This window comes from Malurus melanocephalus, unplaced genomic scaffold (genome assembly GCF_030028575.1).
Source record: "Malurus melanocephalus ecotype Western Australia unplaced genomic scaffold, MMel_1.1 scaffold_283, whole genome shotgun sequence".
NCBI classification, from domain to species: domain Eukaryota; kingdom Metazoa; phylum Chordata; class Aves; order Passeriformes; family Maluridae; genus Malurus; species Malurus melanocephalus.
Genome location: NW_026623515.1, coordinates 214,832 through 229,980, shown reverse-complemented (window position 1 = coordinate 229,980; position 15,149 = coordinate 214,832). Strand labels below are relative to the sequence as shown.

General features: G+C 41.9%; 1 protein-coding gene across 2 annotated transcripts in view; it reads right to left on the bottom strand.

The window, feature by feature from the left end:
* Positions 1–387: 387 nt before the first annotated feature.
* BRF1 (BRF1 RNA polymerase III transcription initiation factor subunit) overlaps positions 388–15,149 on the bottom strand; it is a 171,584-nt gene continuing 156,822 nt past the window's right edge. For both annotated transcript variants that reach the window (XM_057376599.1, XM_057376600.1), the window contains 3 exons: positions 9,427–9,478; positions 6,234–6,402; positions 388–4,085 (listed from right to left, as the gene is read on the bottom strand). In XM_057376599.1, coding sequence (XP_057232582.1) covers positions 4,048–4,085; positions 6,234–6,402; positions 9,427–9,478 — 259 coding nt within the window. In that variant the 3' untranslated portion in view covers positions 388–4,047. The remainder of the gene's footprint in view (positions 4,086–6,233; positions 6,403–9,426; positions 9,479–15,149) is intronic.

The window sequence follows — 15,149 nt, the reverse complement described above, 5'->3', positions numbered from 1 at the left end:
GTTGATAAAATAACATGATTTCTAACTCAGCACACACCTTATTTATCAAGATACAACTTTCAGGAACAAGCACTGGAACAGTTCCACTAAATACACACACCATATATTGTTCCCACAGTCAGTTAATTATACAGCTYAGTGGAAAAGCCTCGTTAATGTCATGCACTTTACAGAGAGTATCTACATCTATCAGTGGAACAGTATCTTGTAGAAAACACTTGCCTGATTAGCTGTGTCTTTCCTTTTACAGGCAAAAGAAAGCTCTGAATGACAAATTTTGGCCATGATCAACCAATCATGCAGCAATCAAAACCGAACATTTGCAAGAACGAAGACAGAAAAATCAGAAATTATCAGGAGAGMATCGTAATAACAGATGGGCTAGGCAAGGATTTTGCTTTTTATTTACAGCAAATATATCACAGTAAAAAAGGTTAACATAGCTCGCGGTTGTGTAGGGATGGTACATATGCTTACATCAAAAGGGTTTAATTTCCTTGGCACTAACTGAACTGAATWCAAGGATTCAACACAAAAATAAGAAACAGAACATTTATTAGGCAAACTAACTGTACACATCTGCAACTGGAGTTTCAATGCAATCCAAAGAACACAAACAAGTCATCAGGATGGCAAGGACTTTTTCAACAAACATGTTTAACCCTCAAGACAAGGCTGTCTTGCACCATTTAAAAGTTGCTGTACTGAATACACTGATTTTAAAGAAATGTCATAGATGATTAAGACACTGAAAATGCACACAGCACAGTGAAGAAGCCCATTATTTTCCTTATTTCAKTTTTTACTCCCATAACACAAGAGTGTTAAAAGGCTGCATGGCAGACAAGCTGGATGCAACAGCTGGGGGGTTTTGCCTGTCAAGCAAAGTGACTTGGAGAAGAGACGTGCTTTCTGCAACAAACCCAATGATACACAGCTTGTATGGCTTCAAGGAAGATGATCTAAGAACAACAAATGCTGAAGCCTTATAAGCTCTTTACATCATAATCAGAATCCTGAGAAAAGCAGGGTCCAAATTACTCCAAGTGAATTCGGGCTTACTTATACACAACAAAATTGTCCAGATACATCAACAGTAGTAAACAGAGTTAATGCAGTGTTAATCCTTTTACATTTTAATGACTAGCTATAAAAACAGAAACTAGCATGTTCAAATCTGTTTACATTTCCTGAGCTTAGTTAAATCAAGAAGGAATGAACGTTACAAAAATCCCGGTTAAGTCACCAATAAATTAAAAATGTACATAACTACTATAGATAGCTTAAGAAACTCAGAGTGAAGTCTGCCTATCCAATATCCTTTCTTAAGGAATCCTGTACAGAAACCATGCCATTAACTTCACCAGCAATACTGAGATGCTATGGAATTGTAGGTCTTTTTTTCTTCTCTTGCTCTTCCAGCAGAYTGCCTGATGGTCTTTCCTAATCAAATCATATGAGAGCATTCGAAAACTGCAACCCTCTCCCTGCAGAGCACAAAACAATGTTCTCAGCAACACAATGCACTGCTGAAATTCAAATTTCCTAGCTGCAGGTATTTGGGTGGGCTCTCAGCTCTCATACATAACATCACTACCCTGGCAGCAGCTTTGGGATCCTTTGGGGGAACAAACCAGGAGATAGGAGGGAAGACTCTCAGCWATATTCATCTTAGCGGTTTCTTTAAGAGCCAACATCTTGAATTTGAGAAAAGCACTCGACCTACATGAGTCATACACATGTTTATTTATGCATGTTTATTTCCTGCATAGAGAATACTGTGTACCTTGGAATAAAACCCAAGCCTTGAGAATATATTGAGAGTATATTTGTAGCAGTGCTATGGAAGATTAATGCAAACCCAAACAATCAAACTCTACAGTCCCAAAGACTTGCAGAGCATGAACTTTGATAAAACAAGCTACTTTTTAAAAAACTGTCTGCTTATAGCATACTTTCATTTTATGGTGTAGATAAAAGAGAGGTAGAAAGGTTTATCTCCTCAGTATCAGTTTCTGTGCAGTATTTATATAGTATCAGAAAAAAAAAAAAAAATGTATAGCTTTTCGGTGAAAATGCCAGCTTTTCTCCTAAGAATTATAAGGAATCTCTTATTTCCACCTAAGTACTGCAAACTAAGTAAATGGAATCTGGTTCAGCAGAGCTCTTCTTTCCAGCAGCCTTACCACACCACTTTATTTGTCAAGTTCTGCTTTTAAGAAGTCATTACAGAAATACTCCTATACAGGGCTCAAAAATTCCTCACAGATTCAGTCAATCTACCAAACCACATTCCCCAGCCAAATACTATCAAGTCTGCTCCTAAAAAAAGTGCTCRCTCTTGCTCGACTCACATGATCCAYCTTAYGCAAGCTACCAGWAGGGACAGAGAAGAGTGGAAGTATGGGAAGCCAAGTGTCCCTTCCCCTCTTTGGTGATGACCACAGATGTGAGCACCACCACCACCCTGCCTGGCAGAGCTTCCTGAGGCAGCTTCTCTTCCTGCCACGATCCATTCTCTGTAGCAGGAGGATGGATGGTGCTTTCCTCAAGAAAGGTAGGAAAGAAGACCCAGCCAGGAGACACAGCTGAACAGAAACTATGCTGGCAAGATAAATATCCATCCCTCCCTGGTGTAAGAACGAGCCTGCAGCACTACAGTTTTCATGATTGTCACCAGAAAAGGGAGAGAGATGGAAACATCAGACATCAAGAGTGTGATCCAGAGCGCAGCGCAGTTCCCACGGAGCCGAGAGCCTCAGAGCCAGCAGTGCCAGGGGAAGGCAGCTCAGAGGCACCGGGGTGGGATGTGCCCACAGGGGCTCCAGCCCTGACCCCTGCCCCCATGGCACTGCRAGAACTGCTCCATCTCTAAGAGAGGACCTGCCTGCTGACATTTCGGGGCACACAGGGCCGCAGCTCCAGATTTATTCACATAGCAACGACTGTGCAAGGGTGGGATTTGAGCCATGAAAGTCAGACTGCTGCATGGTGACCTTTAATTTACCCAGTGAATGTTAAGCAAATTACATTAAATTAAATTCAGTCAAAGCAGATGCTAGCTTATTTATTAAAAAGCTCAGCTTTCTCTTTTGTTCAACTGGTTTTAGAGACCAGCAGCTCTTGGGAGCAGACCCTCCCTGTAACTCAGTCAGGCAAGAGCAGCTCTGCAGAGATGTCCAGAGTGACTCTCCTGCAGCAATGGCAGCCTCAAGAAGACCTGGCTGTCCCTAGGGATGCCCAGCAAAAGCACATGAACACAGCAGCTTTGCCTCCTTGCTCCCTACATTTCGTACCTGACCCAGGTCTTCTCTCTTCCTTCCACAATATCCACACTGGACTCGCAGTGGAAGACGATTCTTCACGGCCAACATTGCCTTCTACTGTCATATCTTTTGAGAAATCTATTAATTGATTAATATAAAGAAGTATTTACTCTGTTTCAGGAAACCAATACTGCTCTGCAAATATATATAACTTGTCATTAACTTTTGATAGGGTTGGGTAAGGGAGCTCATATACAGTAATACGGTCACRCTCACAATCCAGGTTGGAAACATTTCTTTCTGTCAATTGTAGCACTGTGGGACAGCCAATGCTCCTGTGCTCAAATAATCAACAGGCACACTTCTCCTTTTTACCTGTCACCCTTCCTGTCCATCAATCTGCTCCCTTTCAGCAGTATGCCTAAAAGCAGTCACATAAATAAGAGATGTGCTGCTTTCAGCCACAMAGGCTTCACTACAGTCTGTTTTGTCTTTTTTCTTTTGTTCTCTGGAAACATTACTCTCATTAATTTCATTCTCCAACTATGATCCACCAAAATAAAAATAAATTCGAGTAGGAATCCAAAGTRGTTATTGCTGGGTTAGGGGTCAATGTAAACTGACCAGACCCAATGCCAACCTCAAATTCGCTTTACAAAAGTAAGGATTGTTCAATTCCATTTGCTGACCATAGACAGCTTCTTTCACTATTCATACAGTTTGAAGACCGAAGATTTGCTGAGAACAAGACACAGTCCATGTCCCCTGGAAGTAAATGAAGCTAATAGCCATCATCTTCATCCATATCACAGCCATAATCTGAAACACACAAAGACAAGGGCATGTAAAAATGCAAATATTCCGGGTAGACGGAAGACTCAATGGAAGTATTGCTTCTTTAAGGTTGTTTTCCTGCCATGTAACTACATGGTAAGTTTTGCCTTAGGCAAGCATTTTAAAAATCATCTATTTTCTTAGGGCTAAATAAGAAGTTCTTTCATGTACTACCCTCAATGAAATAAAATTATTTTTAAGCATGTATGTGCAAGTATCTCCTCTMACCTGTCACTAGACCCTAATTTAGSAATACTTGGCACATGTGTATATGAAATTCTTGGTTTAATTTAGAGGCTAAGGTGATCAAGCCTKATTGTCACAACTTGGCACACAGATGCTGATAAGCAGCAGCATTACATTTACAAGTGGGCACGTTTTTCACTAGACATAGACACCAAGAAAAAAGCTGGTTTGTTTACATTATTCATGGATTTATGAACTGAAACTGCAAGGGTTCAAAGATAGCTCAGCGTTCCCATCAGCATCAAAAAAGTCATGGAAYGAATCCTGACCAATGCATCTGACTCAGATCTCCCTTATCTTCTCACTTCTAGACTTAAAATTTTTACCCAGATTTTAAAATCYGTTTTTTTCTTAAACAATGCTGAGTGCAAAGATTGTGTGCTGTGTATCAGAAGAAAAGCCTATGTGTTTCTACTGCACCAGTTTCTCTTCTGTGTGCTTCTGAGTGCACTGACACGTATTTTCTGTTGCACAGATGAATCTRTATTTAATTATTACAAATGAACTGAGGAAAGTTAAACGTTATATTCCAAATTCAATACAGGGCAACATCTCAGCCAAAGAGATGAGCAAATGCTCAGAAGCAGAATTAAGTTAATCTATAATGATTTGTGTAGAATGGGTGAAGTTCACCATCTGTAATTCATGCAGTTATTCCAGGCAGACGGGAATAAAATCCATGGAGAAAGCAGCTAGGAAAGTTATTTGTTGTGTTGAGCAGCTCTGYACACCTGCATTTGAATTCTGGGAATACTCCTTTCCYTTTTATTTTTATTTTTTAACTCTAATTTTTCAGCTGTTGTCCACACCAGACAGGGAGTAGTGGAATGTTCTCAGAATGACTCAAAAATAGTAACATTTACAAAGAAAAAAACTCACTGACCTTTATTCTATTTTTGCAGGGGTTTTATTAATAAACATAGATCCACCCTCCCCCACATGGGTGCCTTTTCTTGGGAAYGTTTTTCTAATAATAAATTCAGGCAACAAACTGTTTTTCCTACAGTTCAGCAATTATTTTCCAGCAGAGAAATCAATTTAAAAGCAACAGACACTTTTGTGAAATGTATACATATTGTCTATGAAAGCAAAATGAATAGAGCTGGAAAGATTTTTGCAGTAAATAACATTTCAGTAAGAAACTTATTCCCATCTTGAGTCTCCACAACCCATAATTAGCAGCTCTCGTTTTAGAAATAATTTTGTGTATTTTCAAAGCTTAACTTCTAAAGGGAAGTTTTTAATAAAGGATAAATGTGGATGTGTCCAGCTAGGAAAAACCACAGCAGAGAGGAGACTGCCTTTTCCTGCCAGCAAAGAAATCTAATTAAACCAGTGGCTTTGCTGGGTAACCCAAAGAAATTAGCACACATCTGTGTACCATCCATGCACTGCCGGTGTCATTCCTGCTCTTGGGGAACAACTGATTCCTCCTAACACTTTCCCCAGAAACAGAGTGGGGTGATTTGTTCTGCTTTGAGCTGCACAGACACGTCCCCAGGGCTCATGGACAACTTGGACATCGCTGYAGCCTCCACTGTGGAGACAGGAGCAGGGAGGGGAGGCTCAGGGGGAAGTGAGGCCCAGACACTGCTGATGGAGGCATTTCTGACCCCCTAACTTCTCATTTCTCTGGAGAATGCCTCACACTTCAGTTTGTTCTTGAGAAGCCCTCTTAGCCCAAAGCCTGAGAGGCAAATTTTTCTCAGGAGGAGTYTCTAAGGTCAGTTTTCAGACAAGGGTGATTCCAGGCTTCCCACAGGGATGGGCAATGCTGAAAAGGCAGCAGGGACAGAGACAAGCAGGAGAACCCTGTGTGCCCCCAGCCCTGCAAGAACAAAGCCCACAGCAGCAGGAGATGGTAACTGAGGCTGCATCCCAGCTCACCATTTCCTCCCATTAACTGCAAGGCRCTCATGCAGTGATCTTCATCTTCTTCTACCTCTTCCTCTTCCACCTCCTCATCAGGGTTGTAAGCTACTGGGCCACTCTCCACAAGCACAGCTGCCGGTTTTTCTGTGACAGGAGCTTCAGCTTGTGTGTTTGGAACAGTCACCTGCATAAAAAAAGAGAGAACAGTAGAGCAGCTCTTCCTTTGGTTCAATATTTGCACAAAACTTCAACAGCTTCCAAACAACAAGGACAGGAGAGATGGAAGCTCATGTCAAGTGCTAGAGGTTCAGCTGTTCTAATGTAAGCCTCAATCAAAATCAAGCAAATCACCCAGTTTTCACTTAGTCCAGAACCAGGCAATTGAAATATCCAGTAATGGTAACAGCAGAACAAGGATCCTCTTGCAAGCATAAGAGGAAAAATTTGGGAGCGAAGGCTCCTCAGGAGAGCTCTGTGGGAAAACTTACAAACCTCTCCCACAGCATRCTTGACTCACATCAGCCCTATTACAAAATAACAATGTTATTGACAGTTTAATGATAGCAAAAATGTACCCTTCAAATTAGAAAAAGCCCAACATGTATTAGTTTTGACAGCTCTGGTTGGATTTATTTGGCGGCGCAACGAGCTGTGGAACAAATAGCACTCTGCAGACAGCACTTAATGCCATGGCAGAGCACTCAGTTGATAATACACATTGGCACCTGTAACATTACCCGTGGAATTCATCAGAATAATGATCTCCAGACMCTAACTTGGGAATCAATCATTGACACGACTTGCTCCGTACGTGTCCCTCCCCAGCTGCCCCAAGKTTAGGCAGGACACAGCATGGAGGGAGGGAAAAGGCAACACCACAAGGGAAGAGAGGATGAATTTGGAGTAGGTGATACTGTCTTTGGTTCACCAAGGAGACATCTGGGAACAGGGCAGGAACCAGCAACACGGTCTGTGCCAGCACAGCCCAGGCTCTGCTTTTTCTGATCTTTCTTCTCACTTTCCTGGTGTGCTCAGTCTGGGGTTTCACCTCCTTCTCTCAGCCAGGGAAGAAATACCACAGGAGTATTATCTCCATCAGCTCTGTAATAGGGCACTTCCCACCTCCATTCCATACTTGGACTGTTTRGGGTTTGTACACTAGAACCCCTGTGTCATAAAACCTCAGCCCATTAGAGGCAATTTGAAGATTAGCCATTAYTGCTGCTTTGTCATGGGAGGAATTGTGAGAAGGGAATATTGGCATTACCTGTCACTAGTCAGCTGTTATCTGAGAACTGAGAGTCATCTCCCTTAGTAATAAAGATGGAAAAGACTGGGACCCCTTCCTTGGAAGGACAGTGGTGAGGTGGTTCTAAAAATGAATGGTCCAAAGGAGACCAAGAAAACCCCAGCTCCTCTGGTCCATACCATGAGAAAAGTGCGACAGTGTTTTATGTTTTAAATTACAGTACACAACTATTTACTGCTGCATGTTCTCCAATTCCACTGGAAGCAAGTTCTGATAAAGTGTTGTGGTTTATTTTTACTCATTTATTTATTTATTTATACATGTATTTACTTGGGATGCAGTAGCTCCCAGGATCCCTGTAACCCCAGGCACTTTAGAGACACACCATAAGAAAAAATCCCTGTACCAGAAAGTTGATAGTCTAATTATTCAAACATCAAAGCTGTCCCTGAACTTGTCATATACCATGACAGCCAACCTAACCAATCTGCCTGAGTTTTTCAAAGTCACCTAAGGGTTTGCTCCAATAGCTCATTAATAGGRCAAAAGACACCCATTAATTTTAATAGAAAATCAAGTATTTAGATATTCGGATCAGTCAAAGACAGGTTTTCATGATTTTTTAATGCTCAAATTAATCATATTATTTAGAGGAACTTCCCTCCAGTTTATAATTCCTAATACTGCTTTTGCCTCTAGAGCAATCAAACTGAGTCCATCTTGGCAYAAGCACAAATAGACACCACAGTTTGAGACAAATCAGCATCATAATATACATCAATTTATATGTTTAAAAGTATCCATCTGCTCTGAAAAAGTGGGTGAATATAAAGGAGCTACAATTGAGTCATTATTTTTTAAAATTGCACCATGCTAATTAAAATGTGACCTTCTTCTAATTATCATGTCCACTTCCAGACTGCTGTACTTCTAAAAATGTGCAGARTTTTCTAATGAGCATAGAATAAGAAGTGAAAATGTATTTCCCTAGGCAGGATATCAAACTGTTTCTGAAAATCAATGACTTTTAGTCATTTTAAAAATAAGGCAGTCAAACAACACCTTTAAGTAGAATTTCCTGAATTCACTTCCAGATGTCCTGGACTGGAGTTTGGCACTTAGCTTTATGTACTGGATGGGCCATTGTCAAAGATGTTCAACTACCCAAGGGAAATGGTTCACTTTCAGAAGAATATCAGTGTCAAACTTTCATGGGCAAGAGGGACAAATAACTTTGGTACACGGAATTTTTAGATATGCGGCAGACAGTTCGTTATACACRAAGTGTCTGTGAATTCTCTGTAAAGTGTGAAAATAAAAGTGAAAGAAAGCTGCTCTTGTTGTTATCTGATAATAAGCATGATCCCTTTGGGAGAAAATGCAGGTGCACAAAGCCACCCAAGGAGGGCTGSTGGCAGTGGCCAGTTAGCAGCATGAACTTTTCTGTGGCATGCTTACATTTTCGAAGTAAACAAAGCAAAGAGCAAACCAGGCTGTACAGAATAAGCTGCCTTTCCACACTGCTCTCTGACAGAAGCCCAGCCCKTCCCCAGGGTCAGCTCTGGCTGCACAAAAGTGGAGTTTTGCATCATCCTCCTGCATGAGGACAGTCCAAGGGCTCAGAAACAGGCACGAGCTCTGCCCTCTCCTACCCCTCCTGCCCATTTATTTGACATGGACCTTTTTGAAGTGCTTGCAGGGCATTTTCTTTTTTTGTTGTCCAACAAAGCATTTTGAGGCTGTGCTAATGCCCCTAATGGATAAGTAAGTCTGGGTTAGAAAACAGCCTATCTCAGCTTTGCAGTGCTCACAGTAACCAACTCCTGGCCTGATCAGAGAGACAAAATTCTCGTTTCTTTTACCCATGTCTACCACATGACTAGAGCCAGGCTGAGAACAGTTTGTGGGACTTTCCAAACTCCACCTGTTGCACCAGGAGAAGTGCTGGACTTTKCATACCTCCTCAGTAGCAGCCTTCTTAGCAAACTGGGTTGAAATCAAGGGTCTTAATCTGCAAAGAAGGAAAGAAAAAATGCTGAACATCAGAAAAGTTGCACAAGAGTTTGACACARAGTATTCACTCTCCAAACAGTGAAAGCACTTTGCTTTGTTACGTTGTGCAATTACTTTTTTAATGATTTAAGATAAAGAGCAGAGAGCCACAAATGCCACAATAATTAACGCACACATTCCCTTGGAAGCGTCTGTCCCAGTTCAAGGTAATAATAAAAGATGCCAGCACAGTAGCAAAACCTCATCTCAAACTGCAGCCCCAGCTTCTCCCCAAGGTCTTTGAAATAGCTGGGTTTGTCACATTTTACAAAAATCAAAAGAAAACTCATTTTTGGAAGAATGCAGACATGGCAAGATTGGGCCACACTCTGAAGCACTGGTCTGCAGCTGCTTCCCTGTATCTGATGATACAGAGGATACCAATAAGATCATGCATGCAGGACACCATAACAACTCATAAAAAAAAAACCAGGGACCTGCATACCTTAAATGAGAAATGACAGAAACTGAACAGAAACATTTTTAAACACTCTGCATGAGATGTGAAAGAGACTTGCATACTTGGGGAGAAGAGCTGGATCAGTATTACTTTACAACTAAGTGTTAAACATTATTACTTCTGAAAAACACTTCATAGTCTGTTGTTTCCTCWCTGCCAAGAAGGCTGCTCTCAATCCATCATTTAGTGTTACTTTCTGGTCTCTCCTGCTCATCTAGATGTATCTAGTCACAAAGAGGATGACTTGCTTTCTACTGAAACACCGCTCAGACAGCTCCTCAAGCACGTCTTTTAACAAAGTCTAGGCAAACAACTTAATGAATACCAATTTATGCCTCCAGAGATACAGTCTTTTATGATAAGCAGTGTTTTATTCTCATTTTTCTCTTAGTCATTCCTTCCTGTTAACACACAGAAACTGGTTGTTTTCCTACTTATTTATTTATTTCAAATAATCAGCAGAAGGAAACAAAACCCCAGAGAATGAGCAGTGGAGACTCAGATCATTATGTCTGATGGTGAAGACAATATTAAAATACAAGATATTGGCTAAGCTCCAAAAAGGTTCAAAAACTGGTCATCCCTGAAATGCTTTGCAGGACCCAAAAGCATTTCAGCAACTCCAGTAATTCAAGGTGCCACCTCACAGTAGATCAAAACAAAAAGAAGCCAAGGAAATTCTTCAGGAGCTCTGCCCCTGAAGAATCCAGAACACATTATTCTGCTACAGATACTTCTTGTCATATTACATAATTATAAAAAAATTCAAGAAAGAGATTCTCTTGACCTACATAAGTATCTATTACTTACAAATSCTGGTGGACTTCTGGGCTCAGAGAGAATGTATTTGAAGGCATGGACACACTCCTCCCCAAGTGCCCAGCRTTCTCCTTCCATTATCTAACCCCAACTGTATAATTTTCACCTTTAAATGCCATCTAGTCCAATCCCCCTGTAGGAACAGGTGCACCTTCAACATGACCAGATTGCTCAGAGCCCAGTCCAACCTGACCTTGAACGTTTCCAGGGATGGGGCATCCACCTCCTCTCTGGGTCTGTGCCCAAACACCCTCATAATAAAAAAAGTCTTCTGTAATTCCTGAAATTTAAGACTACCTACCTACTTTCAATCACTGTTTTCAAAAAAAAAAGTCACCCTGTTTAGATGCTCACAAACATATGGATGCAGCAAAGCCAAAAGGTTGCACAGCTGAAGGATTCTAATTACCAAACAGGTTGTGTTTCATTGACATGACTTAAAAACACCCAACAGCGGTAAGAAATGAACTTWTATTCTATTTTATTATAAATGACTTTTATTTTAAACCCATAGTCATGATTATTGCAATTAACATTCTACCAAAGATAGCACCTTTTCCCTCCTGCCACCCAAAGACATCAGACCTCCCAGGAGCACCCTGAAAATATTTCCTCCCCCCAATTAAAATCAAGCTGTTGAGTAAGACTCACAAGGTAATCAGAAACTGCTGACATTTCTTTTAGAGCAAATTATACATGTGCTCACACAGTGAAGAAAACAATCACAGCTACAGGAAGCAGAGAGTAAACATTCCAGTTTCATTTTAATTAAAATGGTCCCCTAATGAAAATAAAAAGATTCACGTTTATGAAAAGCCTATTTGCAAAAACTTTAGTGCTACATCCAAGAGCCCTTCTATACCATTGCTCAGCAGCGAGGGACTCTCACACCCAAACTGAAATTAAAGCTGTATTTCTGTTCCACCAGAGCCACTCACAAAACACACATCTTCACTTCCTTACTACAAAYACAGCACTGCACTGATTTGGGCAGTAGAGTTTCTCTCTCAGCATCGTAAAAAATGCATCCCAAAGCAGTGATGTGGATCCTGYTCCTGCTGTGGATGGTCAGCACCTGCTGCACGCCAGATTCAAGGGGTCACTCATCACCTGGCTGGAACAGCCTGGCCCACTGCACCTCCACACTARAACATGAGCCATGACACTGGAAAAAGGCAAAGCCATCACAAAGAGAGACAAAAACTTATTTCCCCACTGAAATAATGGCTTTGATTCAAATTATAGTCATAAAAGTTATAAATACATAATTCCCTTGGCTCTCCTCATGCCTATGGAGAACCCTACTATTACTGTACAAAACCATTTAAGAAGSTTTTATTGTTGGGGTATTGTTTTGTTTCTTAAATGCTCCGATATCCTGACCTCCTTAAACCAGAGCAGCTGCTGTCACACCAGCCATATGGAGCAATAAATTACTGGCTGCCATGGCTACAGATAGAGGCTCCTTCTGCTGTCTGGCTGCACCTCAGAGGGTGGAAAAAAGTGTCTTCGYGGAAGAGCATGACTGCTTTTGAGGCTGGGATGGGTCTGAGTATTAATGATCCAAAAAAGTACCTTGAAAAAACAAGTAATTTAAGTATTTTATGCAATTTTCACTGGGCATGATTCAATCTCATCTGTAAAAGGTTACTCTACAGAAGAAAGATCCTGTCCATCAAAGTCCAGACTGAATGAGAGGTTCACAAGTTCCATAAAYGATAACATCCTACACTAAGGTACAATTCCATATATACTGAAGTGACAACAGCATCTATTTAAAATGTAATGTTGTGACTGGGAAGTAACGGGGCTCATGGTCTTCCAAAGTGTGTCAGTTGTCATTCACTATTTATGATGATTTCTAGTTTGGGGCATTTTCCTTATGAACTTTGCAAATTAGCACAGTACCTTGTGGGAGGGAGTAACAGAACAAGCAACTTTCTCAACAGCAATGCGATCCGTAAAAGGGSATAAAAAAGATTTCACACAGCCCCAAGTGTTACATCCACACTTCAAACTACTTCAAAAATTATGCAGATCTACTAATGCTCATGTCAGCCAACACACATAACACTGGGAGCAGATTATCTTGACATGTCTGCGACAAAAAGTAATGGCATGGTACAAGGCATCAGAGCTGCTCCCTGCCGAATCCGCTCCGCTCTCAGCAGAGATGCGCACGATAACGTCTGGGTTTGTCCTCCRGCTTAGCAATTTAAAAGAAGATTCAATATAATAGCTCCTGACAGGGCTGGAGATCACACAGACTGAACTTTCAAAGTGTTTTTCTCTGAAAAAACAAGCTGGCTGTGACAAACAACAGTTTTTATTTTGCTTATTATTTAATAACAAAACATTACACAGTGCAGTACATAAAGGAAAAAGAGCAGTGAGAGGTAATAAACCCACCTCACTTGCATCAGGCTGTTTATCCACCAAAAAGTTTGACAATACCATAACAATCTCCTTAGTGCAATTCTGCAAGTAATTTGAAAACTCACCCAAAGCTCTGTTTCTTACCGAATTTTAATTTAATCCACCCAAGTAGGGAACATCTTACTGCTGCTCACCACCCATACTAATTTTATACACGGATGGTCCCAGAATACRCAATGGGAAGCAGAGATTGAACGGAGCCCTCAGCCACAAGACTGCAGTGCAATTTTGCAAGTCATCCAAGAGAACTGCCCGTGGAGCCCATACATCCACACACAGGCTTTTCATGGTCAGGGACACAAAAAACTGCGGAGAAATGACTCAATGAGAGACGGGTCAGGTTCTTCACGCTGGCCAAGATCCTCCTCCCACCTGAGGCCAGATGGTTTTGCCTCGGGAGGTTAGTTTACCAGACATCTGTGTAAGAAGGAAATTAATATAAATGTTTATCCAGGCTAAGAGTGCCCTTTAATTAGGCACCGTCAATGTTATCCTTACCGGAAAGCTGGGAATTACCTCTCTGYGAGGATTTAAAGCTCTTCTTGGATCAGGAGATCCTGACCCTCTGCTGTGAGATACTGACCRTGCTGCCATTGGGTCAGGACAAAGGGGTGATCCTCCCAGATTTGGATGACTGCTCTTTTCCAGAGGGCAAAACAGAGACTGCAGTGACAATCACAACACTGGAGCACTCTGGGGTTTGCACATCCAGCTGTGGATCCCACCATCTCCTAGATCTGCTTCTGGCTGAGAGCCTGATGCTCGCAGGAGCTGTTCCCTGTGCTCCAGAGGAAGTGCAGGCACACAGCCAAGGCCATGGATGGCTGTGACACCCATGATCAGCAGCACGATGCCCTGAGCATAGGGGCTGAGAGGTTAAGGGTGCACTGTGCCACCCCAGAAATCCAGAGACAACCACAGACTGTGTCACACTCTGCAGAATGAAGAAGCATCTGTGATGCTCACASMMWSMAWSYRTGYSTGMMTGWRWGGCAGGCAGTAGTTTTGGCTTTCTYAAGACCTGGCTCTTCACCCAGCCCAGCTCATCACCACTGTGAAAGCCCCAAGGAGTTTCCCTGAATTTCTGCAAGTGACAGAGACCCCAACTAATGGCAAAAAGACTCCAGATGAGCTCGTTCAAACTGCAWCGAGCTCAGCCCACACAGAAAGATCCCTTTGGGGACTCATGCCAGTGCTGCCAGCTGTACAGATGTGACAGATGCAGCAGCAGGCAGGGTYTGAACCCTCCTGGATACTAACAGACAGCTAAGGCAGTTCCTCCTAACTCTGCTCCAACATTTCTGTGTGAACTCCACCAATCCACCACCAGTCAGTGCTGGCMTCCCATTTCTGAGCAAGCAACACTATGGAAAGCCATTTCAAGCAGGAAAAAAACAATGCTGAAGTGACAACAAAACCTAAATTGAAATGAAGAATTGTTCCCACTTCTGACTCCTACTCAGTGCTCTTTCATGCTGGATCAGAGGAGCCTGGCTTTCATCAGTGCAGCACCAGACAACTCGGCACTGAGAACATCTTCAGAGCTAATGAGAGCAGCATCTCCCAGCAAATGCCTGCAACTGAGCAGTGAGGGACCAAAACTCGCAGGAGGAAACTGGAAAAAAGTAAGAATCTCTATCATTCACTAYAGAACAGATTTATCAGTGAGGAACGAAGCACCTGCATCACTCACCAACAGGCTTTTGAAAAGCAGGAACTTTGCTGGAGTGTTGTGAGTTAAACACCTATTTCAGGCTTTGCAGAGAGGGGCAGAGGCCATGACATCTGTCTGCAATAACCCAACTCAGAACGGGCAATATTTTTCTGCATAGCTGCAGCACTCCTTCCTCAATTAGATTCTGGAAAACAGCAACTTGCTGTTGTTCCCACTGACTAAGCAAACAGATTTTCAGCA